The sequence below is a fragment of the Patiria miniata genome, unplaced genomic scaffold, assembly GCF_015706575.1.
Source record: "Patiria miniata isolate m_02_andy unplaced genomic scaffold, ASM1570657v1 HiC_scaffold_19, whole genome shotgun sequence".
NCBI lineage: Eukaryota > Metazoa > Echinodermata > Asteroidea > Valvatida > Asterinidae > Patiria > Patiria miniata.
The window spans coordinates 13,033,055-13,057,795 of NW_024037057.1; the positions used below are offsets into that span (position 1 = coordinate 13,033,055).

Below are 24,741 nucleotides of genomic sequence, written 5' to 3' on the forward strand. Positions count from 1 at the left end.
TTCACAGACAGTATGTAATTAAGTGTAAATATTAAATGATGTCAGCATAAAGGGAAAAGGTGAAGCACTGTTTTTGTACCTTTCCCTGTTGGGACCTTTTCAATAAATTGAAGAAAACAAACCTAACTGCTCAAGTAAAGATATGGGTGGTACAGAATATAACCTGTGAAAAGTTTCCACAACATAATAGTTGATAACTGAGTGAGGGAGAGAACAATACTGAATTCCTGAAGAGACCAAGCCGCGTTTTCTTGCATCGAGCATGCGCAATATAATCTATTTTTAGATCGAACGAGCAGCTATTATTATAAACAAAGTTCGTTATGCAAATAAACGGTACTGATGGAGTAGTTGGATGGGCAATGTACTGATGACATTGTTACGCCCTTCAATGAAACCCCTATTTTGCTTGCAAACTGCAGTAAATTGTGAACTTTGAAATTACATGTAGGCCCGTGGGGCATATTTTTATATGTTACCTACTCTGGCAAAATGAGGAATGTCCCACAAAATCTGGTTTTTGAGTAATCGACGCCTTGAGTCGGATAGGATTAAAAAAGCATGTCAGAACCATTTTTTTTTAATAATTTTTTTTGAGTAGCCAAGGTTTGCAAAATTCACACTATGCAGTTTTGCTGGGAAAAAGATACCCCCCAAAATGGAAAGACTTAGGAACTTTTTTCACTGCCGGTGGCGGCGCAATGCGTATTTTGTTCCAAAGATAGGTCTACAGGGGAAAATATTACGGAAAAAATTGCAGTGACTGAAAATGACTGTGATGATGCAGACGGACCTGCAAAGTTTAAAATGACGAAGAGTGCTCCTCATTTTAAGGGCCAACAGCCGTGAGTTTCTTGATGACGTCAGCGGATATGAATATTCACGAGTCAAACTCAGTACTTGTCTGGATAACATGTAGTCTGGTTCCCAAATCAAAAGATTCTGACTATTTCTGATAAATCTGAGGTCAGGTAACCGCCACGGCACGTGACCAAAATGGGAGGAATGCCTCCCGTTTCCGAAAATGTCCGAAGTTTGCCGAATGCATTTCGTCGGCACTGTGGGATAGGCGCCGGGGTATTTCCGGGTATAAAATAGGTTTTATTTACCTGCCATGCTTATTAAAAATTTAAAAAATGAGTTGCATTAAAACAAAACAAACTTGAAATTCAACGACTGTGCGCACTCGGATCGTACGAGGGGCGAGCTTTGCTGCGTCAGTGTACTATTTTAAATTTGCCGACGGTTACCTAGGGGTATTCCAAAACTCGGCGTTGTCTCTATTCGGCTTTGCCTGCTATTTGGGTGCCTAACTTTGAAGATTCCAGCTCAACAGTAGTCAATGATTTCTAACAGAAATAACAAACTTCATGATATATAAAGCAAGTTGTTTTATTTGATAGGAACTTTAAAATCTTCCAATGATAAAGACGAACCGGAAACGAAGCCGAGCTTTGAAAAAGGGCCCCCATGTCTATTTTTAGCCCGGTCGGGGAATTGTCAGGTCAGGGAACCAGACTAGATATAACATGACACATTTTTACGACTTCCTTCAAGTTGAAACCAAACCATCATAAACTTTTATAATGATGTGTATAGAGTTATGAGTCACTTAAGTTGAAATGTTGCCACACTGACATTGTTTAGACAGATTTGATGTTATGAAGTAACATGATACAGTGCTGCACATGTGCCTTTTATAGCAACTAAGAGTGAAAGTGAATGATGCTATTTTTAGAACAAAATGTAGTTTATGGTGATGATATACATTCAAGAGCACAGGTAATTTAGTACCTTTAAAAACAACCTTGCACAGGGCGCCCTCATCGAGGAGAGGTTTGCTATATGTAAATTTAGTGGCAATGTAAGTAAAAAGTGTCTTGTCATGCGTATGTCACAGGCAAACAACGACCGTCAACAGAGAGGGCGCTCTATATATGTAGGACTTTTCGAGGGCTTTATTTAAAGGTAGAGTATAGTCGAACCTTGATGAGAACATCCTGCCTGTAACAAGGATAATGTTAGGTCCCAAGTCTTTGTTTTTCTTTGTTTTTCTTTATTTTTCCATTACTGTTAATACAAGATACCTGTTATAGTAACAAGGTAATTTGTAAAGTCCCAAGGACCGTGTTACAAAGATGTTCGACTGTATAATATGAAGCTATCTAAAACATAACTGACAAAATTAGTGTTGAAAAGCATACTTTGTAAGTAATGGCACCATAACTCCCGGTGAAAATATTTTTTGCTGGTATGCTGTCATTTTGAAGAAAACAATAAAGAAGGTCATTTTCAAAGATGTGTCTATTAAAAAGACGCATTTTTTTTTTTAAATTTCCGTTAGTGGTTGGTTTTTAATTCGGCGAAGCAGTGAAAGGGTGCGCGCCGGCGTTTGCTATAATTCGTCGGTTCAGTGCGTGACATCGCATAGATGCAATCAGCTAAATGAAAACGTGTCCCGCCCGGGCGCAATTCAAAACATGACTCGGCAACTTTTGAATTGAAATCGAGATCCTAGAATATTGTTTTCTCGGAATATGCAGCATTCACTGAGGTAAACCTTCATCAGGTTAGTTAAGCACCCTTCTTTAGATTTTGAGCACTTTCGTTGCTTCAAACGAACACAATGCTCATAAGACAAATGATATACTCTATCTTTAATAACAATTCGAGGGCTTCATTTTCAGTCGAAAATAAGTTTTAAATATTTCGCTGAATATATTCCTTATATTTGTCATTTCATTTCTCAGTTTCGCAGTTTCCCTTTTAAGTACACAAATATCCTTTTGCTTCTTCAAATTAAAAAAATTTCTCTAGAAATTAGTAGAAAATTTAGTGCATTTGTTCGCTTGCTCAACAGTTGTTCTGAACAAGAGATATTATTTTACTGTATACTGTAGGGAGGGGGCAGTATATGCAGGATTTTTTTCGGGGGGGGGGGGGGGTTTCAAGCACACTCTCCGTGCTGGAAGGTAGCCAGGATAGTTTTTCTCTTGTCAGCCGACCGTCGCGAAATCTAAAAGTCTATAAGTTTATGGTGGAGGGGCTGGACATTATCTGACTATGGGAGGCGCTGTTTATGGCAAGTAAACAACATAGACATCTTAAAAAGACCAATAACTAGTATATCACAATACATTTGTTTTCATGGACTTGAATTTGAAAAGAAACTTTAACCACACTGGATCAACAAGGTTAAAGTAAAAGTAGGTTCAAGTTATTTAATTTGATGATCTCGGCCTCCATATTCCATACATGTATTTGTTTTAGTGACAGAGGTCGCTGCTACGGGTACAAATCGCGGGTTCGTGTCGCACTTTTACATTTTACTATCTGTCATTCAAATATTACATTTTACAATCGTCACATTTTTAATGTGAGGCAAAGCTGCTAAACCGATTAAATAAGCGCGGTATTTTTTACTATATGTACCTAGAAAAAGTGGCGTAGATACTACACGCCCTTATTCGCTCAAAACTACACTGTAAATTGTAAATTCTAACTTTTGAACGCACTGTAAATGCTTTTTTGGCAACAGTTTATGAACATTGTAACGCGTTTAAGGGGACAGACCGTAAAAGGCCAAGCTCAGTTTTCAGTCGGATTCATTATGCGGGTATCTATGCACCAAAAACAAAGCCTCAAACAGCCGTTTTAAGTTTTGCAGTTGCTTGGAATTGAAATTTGACTTTCGGAAAACCAAATTACAAACATTCCGGTTACATTGTAAACGCTTCGTGAACAGTTCTGTTGAGGAACACTTAACATCGTGTGTAACTTATATAAACGCTTCGTGAACGAGACTTAACGTTTTGCATGATGGTCTTGATCAATGAATGAGAGGTTTGCGGTAACACTAATTAAATGATATCTTTTTGTGAGTTGTGTGGTTCTGAGAAGAACCACTTGGTTTAACTCGACGTTTCCAAGTATGCTCTTTTCGTCATCGGGAAAGCTTCGTGAACAGTTAACTCTGTTTAGGAACACTAAACACCGTGTTTAACTAGACGCTTGTGTTTTTACAATGCTTAACAGTTCACAAAGCGTTTATAAACTGTTGCAAAAAAGTGTTTATAATGTGTTCAAGTTAAGTTAAACACTAGGTTGTACGGTGTAAAGACTGCTACAATTTCTATTTCTCCAAGACCTTCACGTCATCAATGAACTTGCTCTCAGAGCCGGCACCGCTACTACTGTTGTAGTGCTTCTTCCAGTAAGCCGCTTGTTCGGCTAAGCCCGATGGAATAGCTGAGGGGATGTTAGTCAGGAAGAGTCTCGCAGCTATGGCTGAGTAGAGTGGCTTGTCCAGATCCTCCCACTCCACGGTGGCCCAGTCAATGCTCAGGGAACTCTTAATAGCCTCGAACTTTTTCTTCAAACCTGAAGGGTGGAGAAAGTTGGCAGGGTTCAATCAAAGCCACCGTACATTTGAGCAACAGTTAATAACTTTCGAATACGCTTCTGTACTGATGACCTCACACTTTGTTTACACGTGTGCTTTCTTATGGGAGCCAGGTGGATACGACAGTTTCGGAGCCCCATAGAAAAGCGCACACGTAAACAAAGTATGTCGTCATCAGTGGAGAGGCTTATTCATTTGCTGCCTGAAAATACTTCCGGCAGATTATCTTTTTGTCCAAAGAGGCGCTTTAACTTTGTGGTGTGCGACAGTACTGACATTGTCGGTCATTACTCGGTCATTTCTTTCGTCAAATATTTTCATAATCCAGCATTTTCGCTATTGCGACATAGCAAAAAAAAGCATTGTGAGTGTCCCTTTAACCCTGGTTGAACTTTCGACCCAGACTTTCTGAGGCAAAGATCAGACCCAGGACAACTCCCATATGACTTTGTCCAGCTCCAACCACAAGGCTTGTGAAGTATAGCCGCTCTATCAATGCCCCTATTCAGAGTGTTGCAGGCGATCAAAATCAACTCACAGCATTTATCACATTAAAATATAATAAGCCTTTACCCGTAGAAGAAAAAAACAAAACAAAAACAAGTGCGACTGCACAATGAGCTCTGCCGAAAAAAACGCGACGCCGAGGGCACATATGGAACACCATACTTTTGGTCAATTTTCGGGACAGTCAGACAGACCATCGGACCGACCGACCTCGGCGTTTAGAGTAACTGCAGTGATGTAGCCGAGCTATATTGCCACAGTCATTTCAACTAAGTTCGTCGCGGAAGTAGCACGGCATCTAGAACGGGTCTTATAAATGGATGGTGTGACTGTGGTCACGTAATGCTTGAACTTTCAACTAATTGTTGTCGATCTCTTCCGCACTGCATGCATAACTCTTGAAATATGAATGGTTTAAAGGTTTTGACATCAACCGTTTTAGTACGACAGATTTGTCCTTTGAAAATATGTAGGTAGAATAACAAGCAATTCTCAAAATGGCTGCCATTGCTTGTTATTCTACCTATTTTTTTTTCAAAGGACAAATCTGCGATGGCCTTATAGCTTTCTCCGACTGTGTGCCAAATGCCATGCTTGTATCATCAAAGGCACAACTCCCCCATATATGTCCCCTATTTGCCCCACAATTTAATTTCAGCCAAATATTAACATGCAAAAGATGCTTAAAATGATTTTTGGGTTGCCGGGCGGTTATTTACCAGCATCATGTGGCGTCACAGGTAATAATATCATGATTTATAGGGTGGCAACGTTCAGTCTATAATTCTTTCTTTGTATTCAAAGGAAATTGACTTCTAACCTGGGTGGCTTGCAGTATCCTTTGTACTCTGAAAGCCGATCTTGTCGACCTGCCAGATGCCCCCGTGATAACCTGCTCGGTAAGTTCCGCTATCTGTACCATCCTTGGACTCGACGTACGCAATGCGGCGTAGAAAGCCGTGATCAGACGGGAAGACCCCGCCGATGGATTGGAGGCAAGCTAGGACCACATCGGATCCGGACGACTTAGCCACTTTTATCTTTCCTGAATGACAGAAATTGTATTAATTTGTTTTAGCCGCATTCTCTTGTATTCCAGATTGCGTTTTCCAAGGATGGGAACTTATCAGGTGACTTCTCAGACTGATGGGTCTCCTATACCCTGGGTCCTCTGCTATCACCTAAGACAAAAATGGGTCTCCTGTACCCTAGGTCCTCCCTCTACTGAGACTGCAACCCTACTGTTCCACTTCAGTGTGCACACCAAGCTTGCTCTAGGCTCCCAGCTACTTGGCATCCACACAGGATGCAACTTCACACTTCATCGATTTCGCTTATTGCTACTTAAGTGTTTACTTTATTCTCTTAGTTCTCGAAATTATTCGCACATGGTATTTCCGCAAACCTTTCATTCATTAGTATCTCCACCATGCAAAGCCTCATATCTTACTTCTCAGGTAAACAAAAAATCGAGCAAAAGCGACAGCGGATCTAGAATCAGAGACTTTCAGCCGCTGACTTATGTTATGAAACCAGTAAAATTGAGCCACAAATAAAAGGGAAATGCTTAAGTTCCTAAATTTATTTTCAAAAATGCAGGAGAAAGCATCGTAGATTTCCACAGGAGTAAGCCTCCTTCAATTACCCCCCCCCTCACTTTTATATCACCCCCGCCCCCCGATTCCTGAAAGCTAGATCTGCCCCTGAAAGGTCAAAGCGAAATATATCCGGTCTTGGCCCTGTGGAGTGCTGTGGCTTAGTGGTTAAGGTCATTCGATTCGTGGTCTGTGGGTAAAGCTGCAAGTTGTGGGTTCGAGTCCAGCCTGGGGTCATTGTGCGTGTGCCCTTGGGCAAGGCACTTTGGCACTCATTGCTTCTCTCCACCCAGGAGTAAATGGGTACCTGTGAGGGCAGAGATGATTATTGTAATTGAATTAGCTTCCTTGCGCCTAACAGGCAGCATTGAGCTGTATACTCCCCAGGGAGCTGAGATGGTATTTGGAATGTTTAAATGGCCAATGATCAGGGGTTATAATAATAATGTAAAGCGTTTTGATCTTAGTTAAAAGAGCTATATAAGAACCCGTTATTATTTTTTAATTATTATTTAATGAGGCTGGTGTTTAGGAAAACGGAAATACCTGTCGTTGCAACCTCCCCACCCCTATTTTGTTTTATTATATTAATTTCAATTGTTTTATAAAAGTCCTATATCTTTTAATGCTGCACAAAGTTATGTCTAATTCATGGCTCTGGATCAATTTTAAGGGAATTAAATTCCTAGAACCCCTTCAACTGTATGTAACAATTAAAGTGACACGAGCGTATTATGGAAATCACAATACTTGTCTGGTTTCGAGTCTAAAAGATTAATTTCGACTATATTGTGACAAATCTTAGGTCAGGAGTTAAGGTACGTCAATTATGTACTAAAACGGGCAAAAATCTGTCCGTTTCTAAAAATTTCTGAAGATGTTCGAATACATTTTCGTTAACACTATTATGTAGAGTACAAGCCTATTTAGGCTACCAACAAAACGGCCTGAAAGTTATACTTGGTGTCAATCCTAAACAAGTTAAGTTCATAAATTCAAGGTTTGCATTTCATAATTTCAATGCCAGGCGTCCCTGACAAAGTATGCACCCTGACAAAGGCTCAACTTTGCTTTGTCATGTTCTGTTTTTGAATGTGACGATCATTGTCATTACCTGCGACCCATAATCCACGGGATGCACGGGGTTTTTTGTTGGTGCAAAAACAAAGTGATTGCTTCCAGGCATTTCTGTCTTTGTTTAAAACCGTGTATAGCATGAAGGTATTAGCACTTAGTCCACTGGCAACTTTCTCCTTCCCACGTACTACTCCTACTGTGTTTAATTATCGTTTCAGGCGATATAGTTGTACCGTAGTTATGATTCACCGTTATTTCGGAATTGAAGTGGTCTAAAATCTGGACAATTCTTCTGCGTGGGTATATGCGCCCCCTCCTCGCGTATGGGAAAGCCTTACATAAACTCAACCACAAAAAGCACAGTGAAAAGAAATGGACAAAAACTCACCTGCCATTTTTGTCTCACTTCACTGCAATACAAACGAGAAGTCACTGAAATCAATACGAACTTGTACTTGTACAATGCGGTATAACAATTATGTTACAGCAGCCAAGTCTAGTATGTTTTTATTGCACATGAAGTATACATCCTTGTCTAGGCACGGCGTACAGCTTTGAAATCGGAACAAAAGGATCAGTACGTGAACCACGTCCCCAGCAGGTCATATTCCAAGGCCAATAAACACTGTCTAAATACTGCACGGAACATTGAGGGACTTTCCCCATTATTTTCTCGTACCCACGCGCGCTGGATAGATTATAACTTGTGACCTCGGCAACACGTACTTCCGCACAGTGGCGGTTCTACGGGGGGGGGGGGGGGGGGGGGGAGCGCCCCCCCCCTTCCGTATTGATATTCAGAGGCCTTAAGTGTCCGGAGAAAATAACCAGTCTACATTTCAGCACGCCTCTCTGGAAAAAAATCTGGATCCACCCCCCCCCCCCCAAAAAAATACTGGCTCTAGAACCGCGCCTGCTTCCGCAACGCGCTACGCCGCATGCGTTCACTCGTTTCCAGGGTCGTCTACTTTACCTCGGCGACAATAGCATTGTTCGGTGCAAGGGGGACGAGGTGGCGAATGTGTGTGCATTGATCGCGACCGGAAGCTAACTACATTATGTTGTGTAAAAAGATGGGTTCATATATTAAAGGCAGTCGGCGAGATGCGCACGCATTTTCAACCTCGTCCCCAATTGGGAAACTATTATCATGGAGGTTTAAAATAGACCATGGGAGAAGGTCCATATAGTTTTGACATAATGGAATTCTTAATTATTCTGAAGCTAGGGGTAAAGCCAATTTATTTATTATTTTATGTACATGCCGTATATACATGTAGTTACATTCGACTCCCTGCTATAGTCACTAAACAGTTTTTATTATTTTTTTTATCGTTTTGAATGTTTGATTTAGACCTATTTATATTGAATAGTCTTTCAATGCGTGAGGGGTTTAGCATTTCATCCAAAAGGTACTCCACGGTCCCCAGTTATCTGAAAACTGCACGCCACTCCGGTAAAAATATTACACATTATTTTTCATCGGTCGAACCGGAATGAAGCCGAGGTTTAGAAAACCTCTAAAGGCATGATGTTTTATAGGGGGCGCTGTGACCCACATAATGCGTGTGTAACTGCGTACGTGCTGTACGTGACTTCAGTGTACAGGTCACGGCAGGTGGCTGTACGCATACGGAAGTGAATGAATTCCGTTTCTTCCGCCACTGGCAGGAAACTTAATCCAGGGGCAATGACATTTCTCAACAGACCTGGCATTTTTTTGTTAACGTTAAAAAAGACTATTAATTTTGGTCAAGGTAGCAAGCGGTCTAGTAGGTATAATATAGACCTCTTGCTATAGGCTTTTATACTACATCTACATCCACTACGGTTCTCATCGAAGCATGTTCGTATCTAGATTGAGGGACTGGTGTGTGCCATAACAATGGACAATTAATGTGCTCTGGTTGTAGTTTCTTTGTACAAGTGCACTTCTGATGGTGCCAGTAAATAAAAAGACATTCGCCTTGATGTTTAATTGATGGCCCCCTTGATGAACTGCTCCACAGTGGGCACCTCAATGGTTTACTGGAGTCACACAGTGGCTCCAGTATTTAAGCCTATGATATAAGGCAGCAAGATAGGTCTATATTATACTATATTACTGATATATAGAGCTCTTGCTCAGTGGCGGCGCCAGACTCTATTTTTTTGGGGGGGGGGGGGGGAGAAAATAAATATCTTAAGCTGGGCGTGAGGGCCTATTGTCAATGGTCCGGAAATAAGCGCCACTAGAGCAACTTAGAAGTGATGTCGTTTTTTAATGACAAGTGTATAAAACTGCAAAATGGTGTATATTAACATAGACGTTGTAACATAGACGTTGGCTGCACACTATCTACGGCTGTATAAATGCATGTGTGGCGTGTTTTGTCTAAATTACCGATGTTTATAATGCTTTCATTGGCCCAAAACGGTGATGATATTTTATGAATCGTAACAGCGAAGAAAATAACATAATTTATTTGTTGATAAAGTGCTGGGTCTGTTCAGAAATGTCATTCCCCTGGAATACGTTGTAGCTACGTGTAGAAAAATGTTGATTTTTAGGAATCTAGGGACAGTTTTTTCACTTGGTATTTACCATGGAACATAATTATAGTTAATAACTCAATAGCCAGGAAAAAAATTGAATTCTGTTTCTGTTGGTGTCTATCGTTATATGTTGTAAATTTCAGGCGAAATTTAGTGTAGTGAGTTCGTCCGAAAAAGATTGCAGTATTTGTTATGGGGTCACAGGTCATGTACATGTCCACTCTTGACATGTTGATGCCCGCGTGGTTATTAAGTTCGAGATGTTAAATAGGGGAAAGGGGGGGGGGGAGGGGTCACCTGCAGCGCCACGGACATCCGCTTGCCCCCCCTTCCTTTAGTTACGCCACTGACTGTAGGGACAAACAGCCCAAAGAAAAATCACACGTAAGCACAATTTTTTGATATTTCAAATTTTATAAAAACAAAAGTGAAACTTGAATTCATCAGTGGTTTAATCCAATCGAATAACGTCAACAAATACAACCTAAGATGGTCCATTGAAAAAAAAGTGGGGGAAAGGTCCAATAATCGCCTACAAGTACAAGTGTCATAATTTTAAATCTACGTGAACTTTATAGTGTCTGGTTTAGGACTGCATGTCCACAAACTATGCACATATATGCACACACGACTGTGGTGTTATTTTGATTGTTAAGTTGCATTTTTTTCTTGTCAGATGCCACTGTTTTGTCGACGGTAACTTTCTTGTATACATGTACTCCTATTTATTGGTCACATTATTTTAGCTAGGTAAAGTCCCCTGACAGTTATACTGTCAAGTTATACTGACAGTTATACAGTACTTAATGCAAAACACTCCAGTGCCAATAATATCAATCATCGCATGCAAATTTCAACCGACGCGCTTTGTATGCGACTTTTGACCGGCAAGGAAGGCAGCTGCAGCTGGCGTGTGTAAAACTTGATCGGCGAGTTTCAAATATTCGGTCAAGTGCGCTTTCAAATAACCGAATACTAAATTATTTGGAAATGGACAGCCCTAGTCTGGTTCATAGCTCAGGTGAATGTAAGAGTGACAGGAATATGTATTGGGGTAGCAGATGGCTAACATCACAATGAAACAGTAGCCGCTGCAGTGGCGGAGGTAAGAAGTCCCCCCCCCTTCACCCCTGGCAGTGACAATAATTGTCAAATAACATCATTTTTCACTTTGTGAGAGCCCTTCTGCACGTCCTCCCCCCCCCTTCCCCCCAGTAATCTCTCTGGATTTGCCCTTGAGCTGATGTTATGGCATAAAATTCACTTTGCTTTTAAAGTATTAAGTTACTGAGAACCAACTGCAGCTGTGAAGTTTATGATTTGTAGCTACACTTCGGTGTTTGTGAGTCATCACTGGTCATTATTGGAAACAAAACCTCTATTAAATTCATTCAAATACACTTTCACAGAAGCATGTTAAATATGTGCACTTTGTGAACGTTACAAGCAGCCAACTTTTACATGCAAATCTGTATACATTGCAACTTACAGTATGTGTGTATTTTTCCAATCAAAATTATCTAGTTGTCCTCATGTGACTACATTTTAACCAACTGTGTTTCCCGAGCCATCATTATGCGACAACTGACCAATCAGATTTGATAGCCACCATCATATGATTACATTTTGACCTATCAGATGCCACATCTTACCGTTTGGCAAATCAGATACAATGAACTATTCTCATGTGACTACTTTTGACCAATCAAATTTGATGAAGCATCCTCATGTGACTACTTCTTAACAAATAAGATTTAATGTATCTTAACCCTAACCCTCCTTAATCCTCCAAAATCCTCCTGCCGGTTTTGGATGATTTTAGAAGATTGGATGGCAAAGATGTATTGCTTTTTTTGTGGAGGATGTATTACGTCAAGCCAGTAGGCCATATCCTGCATTGGTTATGTTCAGCCATGCATAAATCAGCCCTGTGTTTTTCTCGTATTTCATAGCACTGCTTCTAAACGCCATTCGCACTGCCCCAAACCATAGCAGTAATTGGCAGAGGATTTTGGAGGATTGAGGCAGTGGTCACCCTCCACAGACCAAATTCAAGACATAATGGATGATTTTGGAGGATTGACGCTGAATCCAATTTTTCCTTGGTGGTATTTGAAGGATTTTGCAGGATTGAGGTAGCCAGAGGGCCTATTGGGTTAGGGTTAATCATCAAATTCAAAGTTTTCCACATAACACATACAATGTATGTAAAGACACCAAAAAAATGTAAGGCCTTTTCCATACTACTACACATAACACTCAGATTTCTCTTGAACAAAATTGCTCTACGTGTACTTGGGAAAAAATCTTTAGAAATCCAAAATTAGTAATCGCCATCCATGAAATACTTGCGAAAGTGCATATTTTGTTACAATTCTAACTACATTACTTGATATAAGTTTGCTGCCATTGCTATATTTGGCTTTGTTTGGTAATTCAAAGATACTTTGAAGTTATATTTTGTTTTCGACAGAAAGATTGTTCGTACCCAACATGGGTGTCTAAATTCCACTTTGTTTGTTTTTCTGTCAGAAAACAAAGATTTTACTTTTTACAACTTGTCCATCCTAACATTTGTTTGATTGAATGTGTTTTAATGTAGCACCATGCATACAGAGCACACACAGGTACTACATGCCTTCATTATCTGCTGTGGTACGCTCCACCCAATTGGCTGACTGGCTGGGCATGTGGCTGTTGGGGATAAGACGACATTGGTGATTGGTGCAATGTCTGAAGGTATTTCCCGCCGGTTTGTTCAATGTTTTCTTCATTCTGGGCGCTGTCTGGTGAACTTGCAGACATGGACACTTTGCGTCTATTCAGAGGGAAACAAAATTGGTAGAACTAAATGCCACATGGACTCTACGCTTTGAGCATTCCTATGACAAAATTTCCTCAAAACAAAGCAGGAAAAGCACAAAGACGGACGTACATGTTTAACTTGTCGGTTGCACCACGAACCGACGTATCACATTTTTTGTGTGTTTTGAGAAAAACCAATTCAAAGTTGGTCATTATTTTGTAGGCTCACTCCATATACTCCCTTTGTAAGAATTCAAGCTGTTTCGTTTTTGCTAGTAAATTATAGATTGAACTTTAATGTATGCAACCCGTGTGCATCTGAGTTGCTTAGTTTTTGAGAAATTCAGTTCCCAAGATACGAGTCACTTCGTGAAACAGATTTTTATCATGTTTATCGTATGTCGTACAACGCGCGTAACAGTGGCTGGGGCCAGATACGGAGATACGTCGCTTTGTGAAACGCTAAATTCACACTTTTCATGTCGATCCGCTCCTCGGTGACGTCATAGCACTATGTGAATTAGCGTGTACCGATACGCCACTTCATGGTGCAAAATTTTTGATTTTTTTTTAGAGATAGGCCGCACAGACTAAGTGTTCTTAGTTAATTAGAACTCAGATCGAAATGAAACTTTCTGAGAATGAGAACTTTGATGAAATAATGACGTTTATGAAAAAAACTCACTTTGGTAAAAAATCGAGATATGCCGGTTCGTGGTGCGACCGACTTGGCAAGCCAAGTAAAGCTAGGACAAAATTCCATTCAATCGATTAAAGCCCGAGTCCATCATTTGCAGCTTTCCAAAAAAGTAACCGGCGTAATTGTTGTTGAAAAACATGCTTGGTTGAAAGATAGTAAGGGGACTAAACTCCCAGTGAAATTATCCTTTCTGGCAAGCTCTCATTTTGAAGAAATCAACGAAAGAAGGCGTTTCCAACGGTGCTTCTTAAGAAGCACCGTAGGAAAATTTAAATTAGTTGTTCGTTTTGTTATTTGGCGTAGCGCGCACAAGCATTGGAACGACGCACAGGCGCGCGCGGTTGCTATAATTCGTTGGATCAGTGCGCAACATCGCGTAAAGCTGCAATTCAAAACAACTCGAAACATGATTTAGCAACTTTTGATTTTAAATTGAGATCCTAGAATGCTGTGTTTCTCGGAATATGAAGCTGAAGCTGAGCTGAAACTTCATCAAGTAAGTTGTTCAGTATCCTTCATTAGATTTTGAACACTTTTATTGCTTCAAACGAACAAAATGCACTAATTACAAATGATGGACTGTAGCTTTAAGAAAGGCTATTCACTGTCTTTTCATTCATGTGTATGTACTACACGATGGGCCAGATATAGCCCATTCATTGGTGTTATGGGGTAATTCTATTTCAAAGTTTTGGACCAATGTGAGCCTGAAGCAAGTCTAATGTCTAAGTCAATGCCTAAAGTCAATGTCTAAGTGACAGTCACTCAGGAACAATGAGGACTGTGTGGACTGAGTGACAGCTATCCAGGATATTCGTTAAAATTAGCATGCGTAAGTAGTGATGCCGGGAATAATTAACATGTGCTGCTCTCCAATGCCACACTGCATGTTCCAGCAACACGTCATATGCGCAGTACGCATGTCCGAAATTTGTACATGCATCCAGTGCGAGTCAACAAAAACTATACACTTTAAAAATTGGCCATAGTTTTATTCTGTAGCAATATAAATAAGATATTTTCACATGTACTTTTAGAGTAACTCTTCCTGCTTCTTTTGGTGACATTTTCACTGGATTAGTTTTTATGCATGACTGCACAGGAGACAATTAAAGTGGTCAAAATCTGACTTGCGCCAACTGGCCAGGGCTGGATAAGAAAGAAACAATTTAAAAGAACACAACCATTGTCTAACAAAGAGACAAAACAGGATTTCATTAGCTTTTAAACTTCGTGTTTATTTAAAACGTTTCAATTAAATTAAAAAGGCAATTAAATTCCAGGGTGTCTTAGTCCTCAACATGGCCACCATCTCGTTCAATGCACATAGCTGGGCACGGCGCATCATTCCTGCAACAGCACGGCGAATCACCTCCCTGTCTTGTCTGAGAATGTCAATTTCACGAGTTATCCTTTCCTGGAGGTCATCCAGATTTGCCTACTGAAACTCTTGCAAGCAAGATCAACAAATCTAAACTGATTATGCATTCCATGACCAGAACCAAGACAATGGTTGTGTTCTTTTAAATTGTCTCCTTCTTATCCAGTCCTGACCAGTTTGCGCAAGTCAGATTTCACCCGACCCGTTTAATTGTCTCCTGTGCAGTCATGCATGAAAACTAAACCAGTGAAAATGTCACCAAAAGAAGCAGGAAGAGTTACTCTAAAAGTACATATCTTAGAAAATATCTTATCTATATTACTAAAGAGAAAAACTATGGCCAATTTTAAAAGTGTATAGGTTTTTTTGACTCACACTGTATATCAGACGTAAATCACGGCTGTGATTGGTTAGAACACCACAGGGCGGGCTTAATGGATCGGTCTGTTGCGTAAGAACAAACAGCGCCCTCTACAGTTCCCCAACAGGCTCAATACGTTACCTCTTTGTTCGTCTGTCTGATTCGTTGTTGCTGTCGCTGTCTGAAGCGCTGTGACCGCAGCAGGAGCATGCGCTGTCGCTGCTTGAGGAGCTGGAGCTCGATGAGCTGCTGCTGTCTGACTGCAGACCAGAGGGTCTAGACAGATCCACCTGATCAGCAATGGCAGCTAGCTCCGGCTTTTCTCTCTGTATCAAAACACGTCATCATAGTAATAATAGTTTGGTGCCCATATACATGTAGCACTTTATACAAAAGGTCTCAAAGGGCTTCACAATTATTACCCCTGTTCATCAGTTTTGGACCAAAAACTATAACACACTACGGTGTTTAAAAATCATGTTAAAATTGGAGGGATCATTGTCCCTGAACCGCCCCTGCACTGCCCTAAATCATCATGCCTGTTATGCCCTTCATGCCCCTGACCAAACTGCCTGTTACTCCCTGTACTGCCCTGTCTGTTACTCCCTATACTACCCCAAACTACCCTGCCTGTTACTCCCTGTATAGCCCTTCGCCAAAGCCATCATGACTTAACTTGCCAGCATTAGACAAAGCGGCAAAAACGGAAAGTGACTAGAGCAGGAGACCACACACGCGAGTGGTGAAGCCACGAGGGCCTTTTCCAACTTGTCAAGAATTTCTGATGTTTTTCTTTATAATCTCGATTTTTGCTACCCCAAAAGGGTAGCAAAATTCCAACCAATCATCAGCCTTTTAGTGCGCGTGTACTATCCCAAACTACCCTGCCTGTTACTCCCTGTACCACCCCAAACAACCCTGCCCGTTACTCCCTGTACTGCCCAAAACCACCCTGCCTGTTATTCCCTGTACTGCCCCAAACTGCCCTGCCTGTTACTCCCTGTACTGCCCTGACTGTTACTCCCTGTACTGCCCTGCCTGTTACCCCCTGTACTGCCCCAAACAACCCTGCCTATTACTCCCTGTACTGCTCCAAACCACCCTGCCTGTTACTCCCTGTACTGCCTCAACCCGCCCTGCCTGTTACTCCCTGTACCACCCCAAACTACCCTGCCTGTTACTCCCTGTACCACCCCAAACTGCCCTGCCTGTTACTCCCTGTACTGCCCTAAACTGCCCTGCCTGTTACCCCCTGTACTACCCCAAACAACCCTGCCTATTACTCCCCGTACCACCCCAAACCGCTGTCTGTTACGCCCTGTACTGCCCCAAACCACCCTGCCTCTTACTCCCTGTACCACCCCAAACTACCCTGCCTGTTACCCACCATCATGACTGTACTGCCCCAAACTGCCCTGCCAGTTACTCCCTGTACAGCCCCAATCTGCCCTGCCCTTTACTCCCTCTACTGCCCAAACCACCCTGCCTGTTACTCCCGGTACTGCCCGAACCACCCTGCCTGTTGCTGTCATGACTGTCCTGCCCCAAACTGCCCTGCCAGCTACTCCCTGTACTGCCCCAATCTGCCCTGCCTGTTACTCCCTGTACTGCCCAAACCGCCCTGCCTGTTACTCCCTGTACTGCCCCAAACTGCCCTGCCTGTTACTCCCTGTTTCCTCCCATCACCATCCAAGCTCTAAAGATATTGATTCATTGAGAAACAAATACAATGCTATACAATGTTATACAATGTAATACAGATCTATGCTAATGGGAGCACTTACCTTGAGTGCAACAAGCCACTTCTTGGACAGTTTGGGCCGGCCTCGGACCGTCTTATGCCAGACGGTGGGAAAGTTGGTCTGGCTGCTGAAGTTCTGTGTGACAGCGATGGCCATGTCTAGGTTGATGACGACATGCCACCATCCACCGGGGACAAAGACCGTCTCTCCTGGTCCTTGAATGATTTCAAGCTGAAAAATAAATTTTATTTTGTACATGTATTTGTGTGCACATTCAACCTTTTTGCATGCATCCGAGATCCAGGTCAAAATAGAAGAAATACGTATCTGGGTTGACTAGCGCAGATGCACGCAAATGTAAATGATTTCGAATCACAATTTGTTTCTCAAACCAAGCAAGTTTTTGGGGCTACGTGTGAAAAGGGCTTTTCTTACCGGTTGGCAGTCTTTAGGCCACGAGGGCAGCTTGCATCGTGGGTAGATGACGTTGAACCATGTGATCGCTTCATCCCGCTGTCTGCCCCCTTCCTCTTGAGTGACTTTCAGTAGCTCCTTAGGTGTGTGAGTTGGGAACATGACCCACCTAAGGAAAAAGGGCAACAATTTGAGGGATTGTATAGTTACGGGCCACTCTTTCTTTTTATCCTTCAATCCTCACCCCTTGAGTGATTTACTAGGAACCTTCTTCACTTTTGCAAAATCAAACACCATATGGTACACTCTACACCCAAACTGTTGGACTCTGATTATGGTGGTATGCCTGACCCCATGTAAAGCATATTCAGTTTACTAGTACAGTACTCAAGCAACATATTCCAACAGATTGCAAAACTCAAGGATGATTGGATTTACCGTGGTAACAAATCACTGCATTCATCTTCATTGATTGGTGGGCTAAGCTCCACGATTGCCTGTCTTCGGTGTGCATAATCCGTACAATGTAGTAGTAGTATTTCTAAGAGATCACGCATGGTAAAATTTACTGAATCATTCAATCCATCAATAAGACGACCCCCAAAATAGACAGAGTGCATGCGTGCAGGGTAGAGGGGTTACTGGTATTGCGCACGATGCAGTATTGTATGTATTCGGAAAACCCCTTATTGCTTTCGCGCACTGGTTTGGCACAGTCAGTTCATGTATTTTGTTACCGCAACCGTAGTGCAGGAAGTAGATACCAATGCATGATCTTATGAATGCCGATTTACACAAAGGATTTCGTTGTGCATTTTGTTGGGGACCGAAAGTAACACGCTAACTTATGCGAAACGACGACTTATAAAAGCCGACTTACGGCGCGATCTGGCGAATTAAACGTTCATGTATGTATGTTTTTCAGTGTACATTGTACATGTGCTTCCAAACCCCAACTGAACTGATGTTCACAAAAAAAAAAATCTGAACCATAACCGAACCGAATCGAACCTGGTGGATCATTTTCAGCACTGTTGATAAAATTCCTACCTCTTATGACCGCTGACAAGTGCATTCCAAGCACTGGTGCCCAGCGGGTCTATGTGGATTCCAGTGCCTGATCGGGCGGGACCAATGACAATCCAGCGATACGGCGGCCGGCGGTCTTCCCCGACATACTTGAACAGGTCATCGCGAAAGAACTTGGGCACACTGTAGTCATTGAGGAGCTGTTTCTGCTTGCTGTGCTGTTTTTGGATAATAAAAAAAAGAAAAGGTCCAACTTCCACTCGGGAGATAACACACTGAATATAAAGTGTTTATATGTCGGTGAAGGGCAAAACCTAATTTGAAGAAAAGATGTATTGTCAATTACATTTATGGGTAGTACGTTACAAGTTACAAGTATCCGATTGCAAAAAAAAAAGATGGATACCTGCGCATCTGTTAAAGAAACCCAACCCAAAATTAAAATCTTGGAAGTTTCTGCTCAGATAGTTCATAAAGATTAGCGCGATAATACTACCACATCACTGCGTTAATGTGGCAATTTGAGCTGTATTACTTTATGATGAAAACTGCAACTTTCGAGAGTGTCAAGGGAAACCAAAAATGAATTGGGAAATTGGGGACAATTTCCCAAATTAAGTCCACATTTTGTTTGTACGGTGCAAGTCAGTTAGTCCAGTTCCCTGACCTGACGAATCCAGACATCTATAAATTGCTCTGTTCCATCTGAAGTACGGTCAAGGAACCTGACTACAATAACAGCATCTTTTCCTTGGTTTTTTTTTCAGCATCTATGAACACAAAACTTTAACAGGTCAGTGTAACCATTTTTGCTGTAAAACCCCAACATCCGACCATTTCTGAAAATTTTAGCGAAAGCAAATGTTGTATAAAACCTTTAAAGTAAGGGTGTTTAATTTGGAGACCATTTAATAATTTACAAGTACCTCTGCAAAACTACTATCAAAGATGTACAAAGGACTGTCATCTCTGTTGTTGGTCGTGTATTTGATGTAATATTTCATCTTCATCTTGACTGAGTAACCCTCGTCATCTTCGCCACATTTAAAACGTTGGTTGCGATACTTCTTGGCTAGCCGCTAAAAAAATAGCAAAAAAACAGAAATCGTATTCACATTTCAGTGTGATAAATACATGTAGCAAAGTTTTGAAAGAGTTAAGTACATGTTGTAAGTTTGTTAGGCCCCCCAAAAAGTATTCAGTTTCTGGTATGGATCTTGCGCCAAAAGTGGTGCGGCGGCGCTTCTGTTTTTTTGGTACCTTTTTTTCTTCTTCAAATGTCGACCGATGACTGCAACTGGTGCCCGACTTTAATTTAGTTCAAATATATATGGGAGTCCAGAGAGGCCACATAAAGCTTATACTCGATCGTAAACCCATCTAAAAACAGGTTAAAATTGTGCAGCAGCAGGATTGCAGTCAAACCAGTGAGTTTGGCCGTTTTGAGACATCATCTTACATTGAAAAAAACCCTTTTTTTCATTTTGCCGACGTGCGCGAATACCAGAAACCGGAGACTTTTTTTTTGGACCTTACCAACCCAACGTTGCCCATCAGAGAAAGCGTTTACATGTATCTCCCATTGTCATGGTGGCATGGACTGTTTGAGAACATTTCTATTCCCCATGGATGGTTGCCAGTCCATCGCTAGCCTTGATTACAAGGGTGTACTGCATCAGCGGCACACATCACTAGCCATACATGTAGCTTTATACCGGCTGTACACATGCAAAACGCACTGATGTTTACGTTACATACCATGTGTGGACATTCCCTTGGTTTCGTGTAGTTAAGAAAAAACAGTGAAAAAAACTCATTTTTCTCAAACTGTGAAAACTCTTTGAACCCAATTGTTTTTCTATGATCCCTTTTAGTGATTCTCTTCATTTTGCCATGGATAAACCTAACCTAAAAATGCCTCTAAACCTGTTTTCCAGAAATGGGGAAACACTGTGTGGACTTGCCCAAGTCCACACAACGTCGCCTCTACCTGGTTTATGTGGACCTCTTTTGTTCGGAAGTCCACACAGTGAATGTAATGCCTACCCTGCAGTGCATACTCAAACTATAACACATTATACTGTACGTGTATACACTGTACTGTACACGCAGTCATGAATTTCTATACGCCCGAGGACAATGCTTTGTGTTTGCCTTTGTCCCTGTAATAACACTCTCCCATAGACTAAGCACATTACCGTACAATCGAGGACCGTTTTCAAGAAATGACCCAACGTTCGAGGACTGAACGAATCTTTTGTTCTCCCTTTGTGTGTCTGACGTCTATCGTAAAGCCATACATGTACATGTACATGTCAATCATGTACATGTTGATCCTCCAAAATCATCCTGCCAGTTTTGGATGATTTTGGAGGATTGAGGAAGAATGGCAAAGATGTATTGCTTTTTTTGTGGAGGATGCATTACGTCAAGCCAGTAGGCCATATCCTGCATTGGTTATATTCAGTTGCATAAATCAGCCGTGTTTTTCTCGTATTTCATCTGCACTGCTTCTAAATGCCACTCACACTGCCTCAAACCCATAGCAGTAATTCAGGCAATTCACAATGCAGTGCGCCACCAAGAGTTTGCCACAGAGAGTTCATTTTTTCCCAGTGCATTGTGGGAGATGGTCGACAAATTCGCAGCACGGGACATTTGAAATTGTTCGTTTTTTTTCCGGTCAGTAGTTTCATAAGCATATGATTCGAGTATATGTTTGCCTTTTTCTTTTCTTTATATCAATATGGTGATTTTTTATAAGGCAGCAGAATGCTATGCCCAAATCTATAACAAATTAGCTCAAATTGTGTAATGACACTCATTCAAATGGGCCATGTGTTGTAGACCGTAAACTTGAAAAGTTGACTCTCCATGGCAAACTCTTGGTGGCGCACTGCATTGTGAATCGCCTGAATTGGCAGAGGATTTTGAAATATTGAGGCAGTGGTCACCCTCCTAGGGGGTTAGGGCTAATGCCTGTACCCGCTAGTCCTGGGCAGACAGATGCAAGTTGGGTAAAGTGGCTTGCCCAAGGACAACACAAAATCAACAGCAGAATTTGAACTCTGACCCTTAGGAGTCACAAACCCTAACCACTACTCCACACTCCAAAACTAATACCTGTACCCGTTAGTCCTAGGCGGAGAGAGGCAAGTTGGGGTAAAGTGGCTTGCCCAAGGACAACGCAAAACCAACAGCAAGATTTCTTTACCTCTGGCGTCCATTTCTCCCTTGCCGGCCAGTCCGTCTGATCATTGGTCAACACGCACGGAATCGACGGTCTCTCAAAATTATTGATGAATTCCTGCAGAGATATCTTGGTCGAGTCAACCCGGGCGACACCTTCGGTTATGCCATGGGTCGACAGGTCAAAGGTTCGATGGTAATTGTGTTTCTCCCAATCGTGGTAATCCCGGAGCTCTGTTGATAAAGCAAGACACTCTCTTGTTAAAGGGAAAATACAACATTTGCAAACATCAAAAAATAAAACTACCAAATTATTTTGAAATACCTTGCTGGACTGTTAGTGAATGACAGTGTAAAGCATCCTGTAAAATCATGGCACCTGGTGTACTGTCATTTTCAAGAAAAGTGGTATTTTTGTATCAATTTCCAATGCTGGTCTGCCGACCAGCGTTGGAAAAAACTTGCTTTTTTTCAAATACTGGCCCCAATTGACCATCGCACTTGTTTGCAGTCGATTACACACCTATGAACGGGTACAAGCCAGCTAGACTGGTTCCCTGACCTTACAATTTCCCCAATGTATGTAAACTGCTCTGTTTCTTCTTATATGGAGTCAGGGAACCAGACTACAGGAAAATGATTGTTTTTCTTGGTTTTTATAGCATTTTTGAACCCAAAACCTCAAAAAGTCAGTGTAACTATATTTGCTATATATTTCCAACCCCCTAATTCCATCCATTTCTGAAAATTACAGCAAAAGCAAATGATGTATATTCCCTTTAATTAATATCACACCAATACTTCAAAGAAGAAAGGGTGTGTGTGCGTGTTCACGAGTTGTTTACTAGTTTCTCGACCACAAAGCGACGCTCGACCACGAAGTAGTCAGCTTTCAAAAATGCAGGATGCTAAACATGTTTTTTTTTATTTGGCCTAACATTTCCAATTTTGTTGAAGAAATACTTAAAAAATGTTCTGGACTCTCCATAAAGTTTGTACAAAACCGTTGAAGTGGCGTCTGGATGCTACATTCTTTCCCATAAAAAAATTGGTCGATTATTGTGCCCAATTTCCGGACACAACAAATAGTTCGACTATTGTTTCAACATGAACAAGTTCAAACTGAATTTCAACGTTGTTCAATGACACACTAAATTCTTCACGACGTTTCCACCCAGAAAGTTCTAGGCCTACGCCTAGTGCCAAATTGAACTGGATGACCTTTTCAGTTTGTGAACCGGGGACAGTTGGGGAGATATATAGGTGGGGTCCTACTAAAATGCGTCAACAAGCATCAACAAGTTCAAAAGTTGTCAAACCACATCAAACCATATAAGTTTTGGAACATCAAAACCGGCTTTATATGGTAGAAATAGCAATAAAGAACATCTTCAGCATTAAAATTAGAATTAAAATTATTTTGAAAGTTGTTGGTTGTTTTATCAACATCAACGCAAAACGAATGACGAGTTTGTCGAGTTAGTGTTGGCCGCCATCTTGTTTACACTTCACGCATGCGTATTATGGCTAACTTCAGAAAACAAGATGGCGGCCAACACTAACTCTACAAACTCGTCGTTCTTTTTTGTGTTGAAAAACAACTTTCGAAATAATTTTAACTTTAATTTTAATGCTGAAGATGTTCTTTAACGCTGGGTTGACGACCGTTGAACTTGATGACGCTTGTTGACGCTTGTTGACGCTTGTTGACGCTTGTTGACGCATTTTAGTAGGACCGTACGTGGTGGGCTCTGGACATGGGACAATGATTGTTCGAGTCGAAGTGTGCAGGTGCGCAACTGCAATCAAATTATCAATACCTGGTCCAACCTCGTCCCCAGGGTGTCAAGCAGTACGCGCCCACCACTACCTGCTCATATCACCCTGGTATTGGATCATTTACATGTGCAAGATTTTTGAACACGTATGCAAATGAGGAATTGTCTGGTGCCTGCCTGTCATGCCTGTGCGTTACATTTGCGTTTGTTTTTGTATGCGGTGTCTGGGGTAAAAACAGAATCAATTCGTCGCAGCGCGAGCATGGCTTGAGTTACCAAAACATGATTTCATTTTAATTAAATTGTTACGATCTTAACGAGACAACATGCAGTATGACATTTCATAATCATATTAATATTAACAAATTGGAAAGGCATGAAAGGAAATGAATATTTTCGAGAAGACGAGGACGAATGATCGCGAAAACACGTACTGCACGTTGTGAGTAACAACACCAAGTACACGATATAAATCAGTTTCTAGCCAATTGCTGTATCGAATCAGGATGCAGGAAGGAAGTTTCCTATCCAGGGTTTACTATTGGAAACAAGGTTGGAAATAAAGTAAGCACTGGGGACGAGGTTGTACCTGGTCGTGCTGCCCGTTTTGCACCCCATATTCTCCGTCGACATTTCTCATCCATGAAACAAAATAATCTTCTTTTCTTTTTAACAGTCCTGTGCTCACTATTACAAACTATCGTGGTCTGATTTCAAATGAAGCGCATTTTATGAAATGATGAATTAAACGAAAGTCGTTCTCTGTGTCACTTCCGACGCGACGAAGCAAAGCACACGGACAAAGTGAAATTCGCACGTGCGTTGAAACCAACGAACAATGGACGTCGAAAGTAACGAGATTTCTTCACTGGTTCCCGTCACTATGACAAGGACGCAGGACGCCCTCAAGCGGATATAGTAAGGTGCAAAATGCACACCTCAACTCGGCTTATTTTTATCAGCAATTAATAAACGTGTGTTGCAGGCATGGAACATTGTTTTTATTGCTCCATTAGTCAGGGATTGTAGACAATTAAATTGTATATGAAAAAAAATACTGTAAAAAAAACCCCTCAATTGCGATTGTGGTCTGCCCACTTGAGTGGGACTTGCAGGCGTATCATGCAGTCGGATGCACGGACAAAAAATAGACATAGGCTACATAGGCCCGTACACCCGCAGCCGCAGTCTGTTGAAATCTTAGGACGTTATCAGTCGGGGAACTT

General features: G+C 41.5%; 2 protein-coding genes across 3 annotated transcripts; both read right to left on the reverse strand.

Moving 5' to 3' along the window:
• Positions 1–3,169: 3,169 nt before the first annotated feature.
• LOC119725839 lies at positions 3,170–8,187 on the reverse strand. The gene is made up of 3 exons (XM_038197430.1): positions 7,970–8,187; positions 5,730–5,954; positions 3,170–4,380 (listed from the first exon to the last, which is right to left on the reverse strand). The coding sequence occupies exons 1-3, from the start codon at positions 7,974–7,976 to the stop codon at positions 4,133–4,135; spliced, it is 480 nt and encodes a 159-aa protein (XP_038053358.1). The 5' UTR covers positions 7,977–8,187; the 3' UTR covers positions 3,170–4,132.
• A 4,520-nt stretch (positions 8,188–12,707) lies between these two features.
• LOC119725841 (bifunctional arginine demethylase and lysyl-hydroxylase JMJD6-like) lies at positions 12,708–24,355 on the reverse strand. Of its 2 annotated transcripts, XM_038197431.1 has the most exons (8): positions 24,105–24,352; positions 21,763–21,971; positions 19,475–19,627; positions 18,570–18,766; positions 17,541–17,688; positions 17,148–17,336; positions 15,505–15,689; positions 12,708–12,934 (listed from the first exon to the last, which is right to left on the reverse strand). In XM_038197431.1, the coding sequence occupies exons 1-8, from the start codon at positions 24,157–24,159 to the stop codon at positions 12,760–12,762; spliced, it is 1,311 nt and encodes a 436-aa protein (XP_038053359.1). In that variant the 5' UTR covers positions 24,160–24,352; the 3' UTR covers positions 12,708–12,759. The 2 variants fall into 2 exon arrangements, with proteins under 2 accessions (XP_038053359.1, XP_038053360.1); XM_038197432.1 differs by lacking the exon at positions 19,475–19,627 and having other exon boundaries at positions 24,105–24,355.
• Positions 24,356–24,741: the final 386 nt, after the last annotated feature.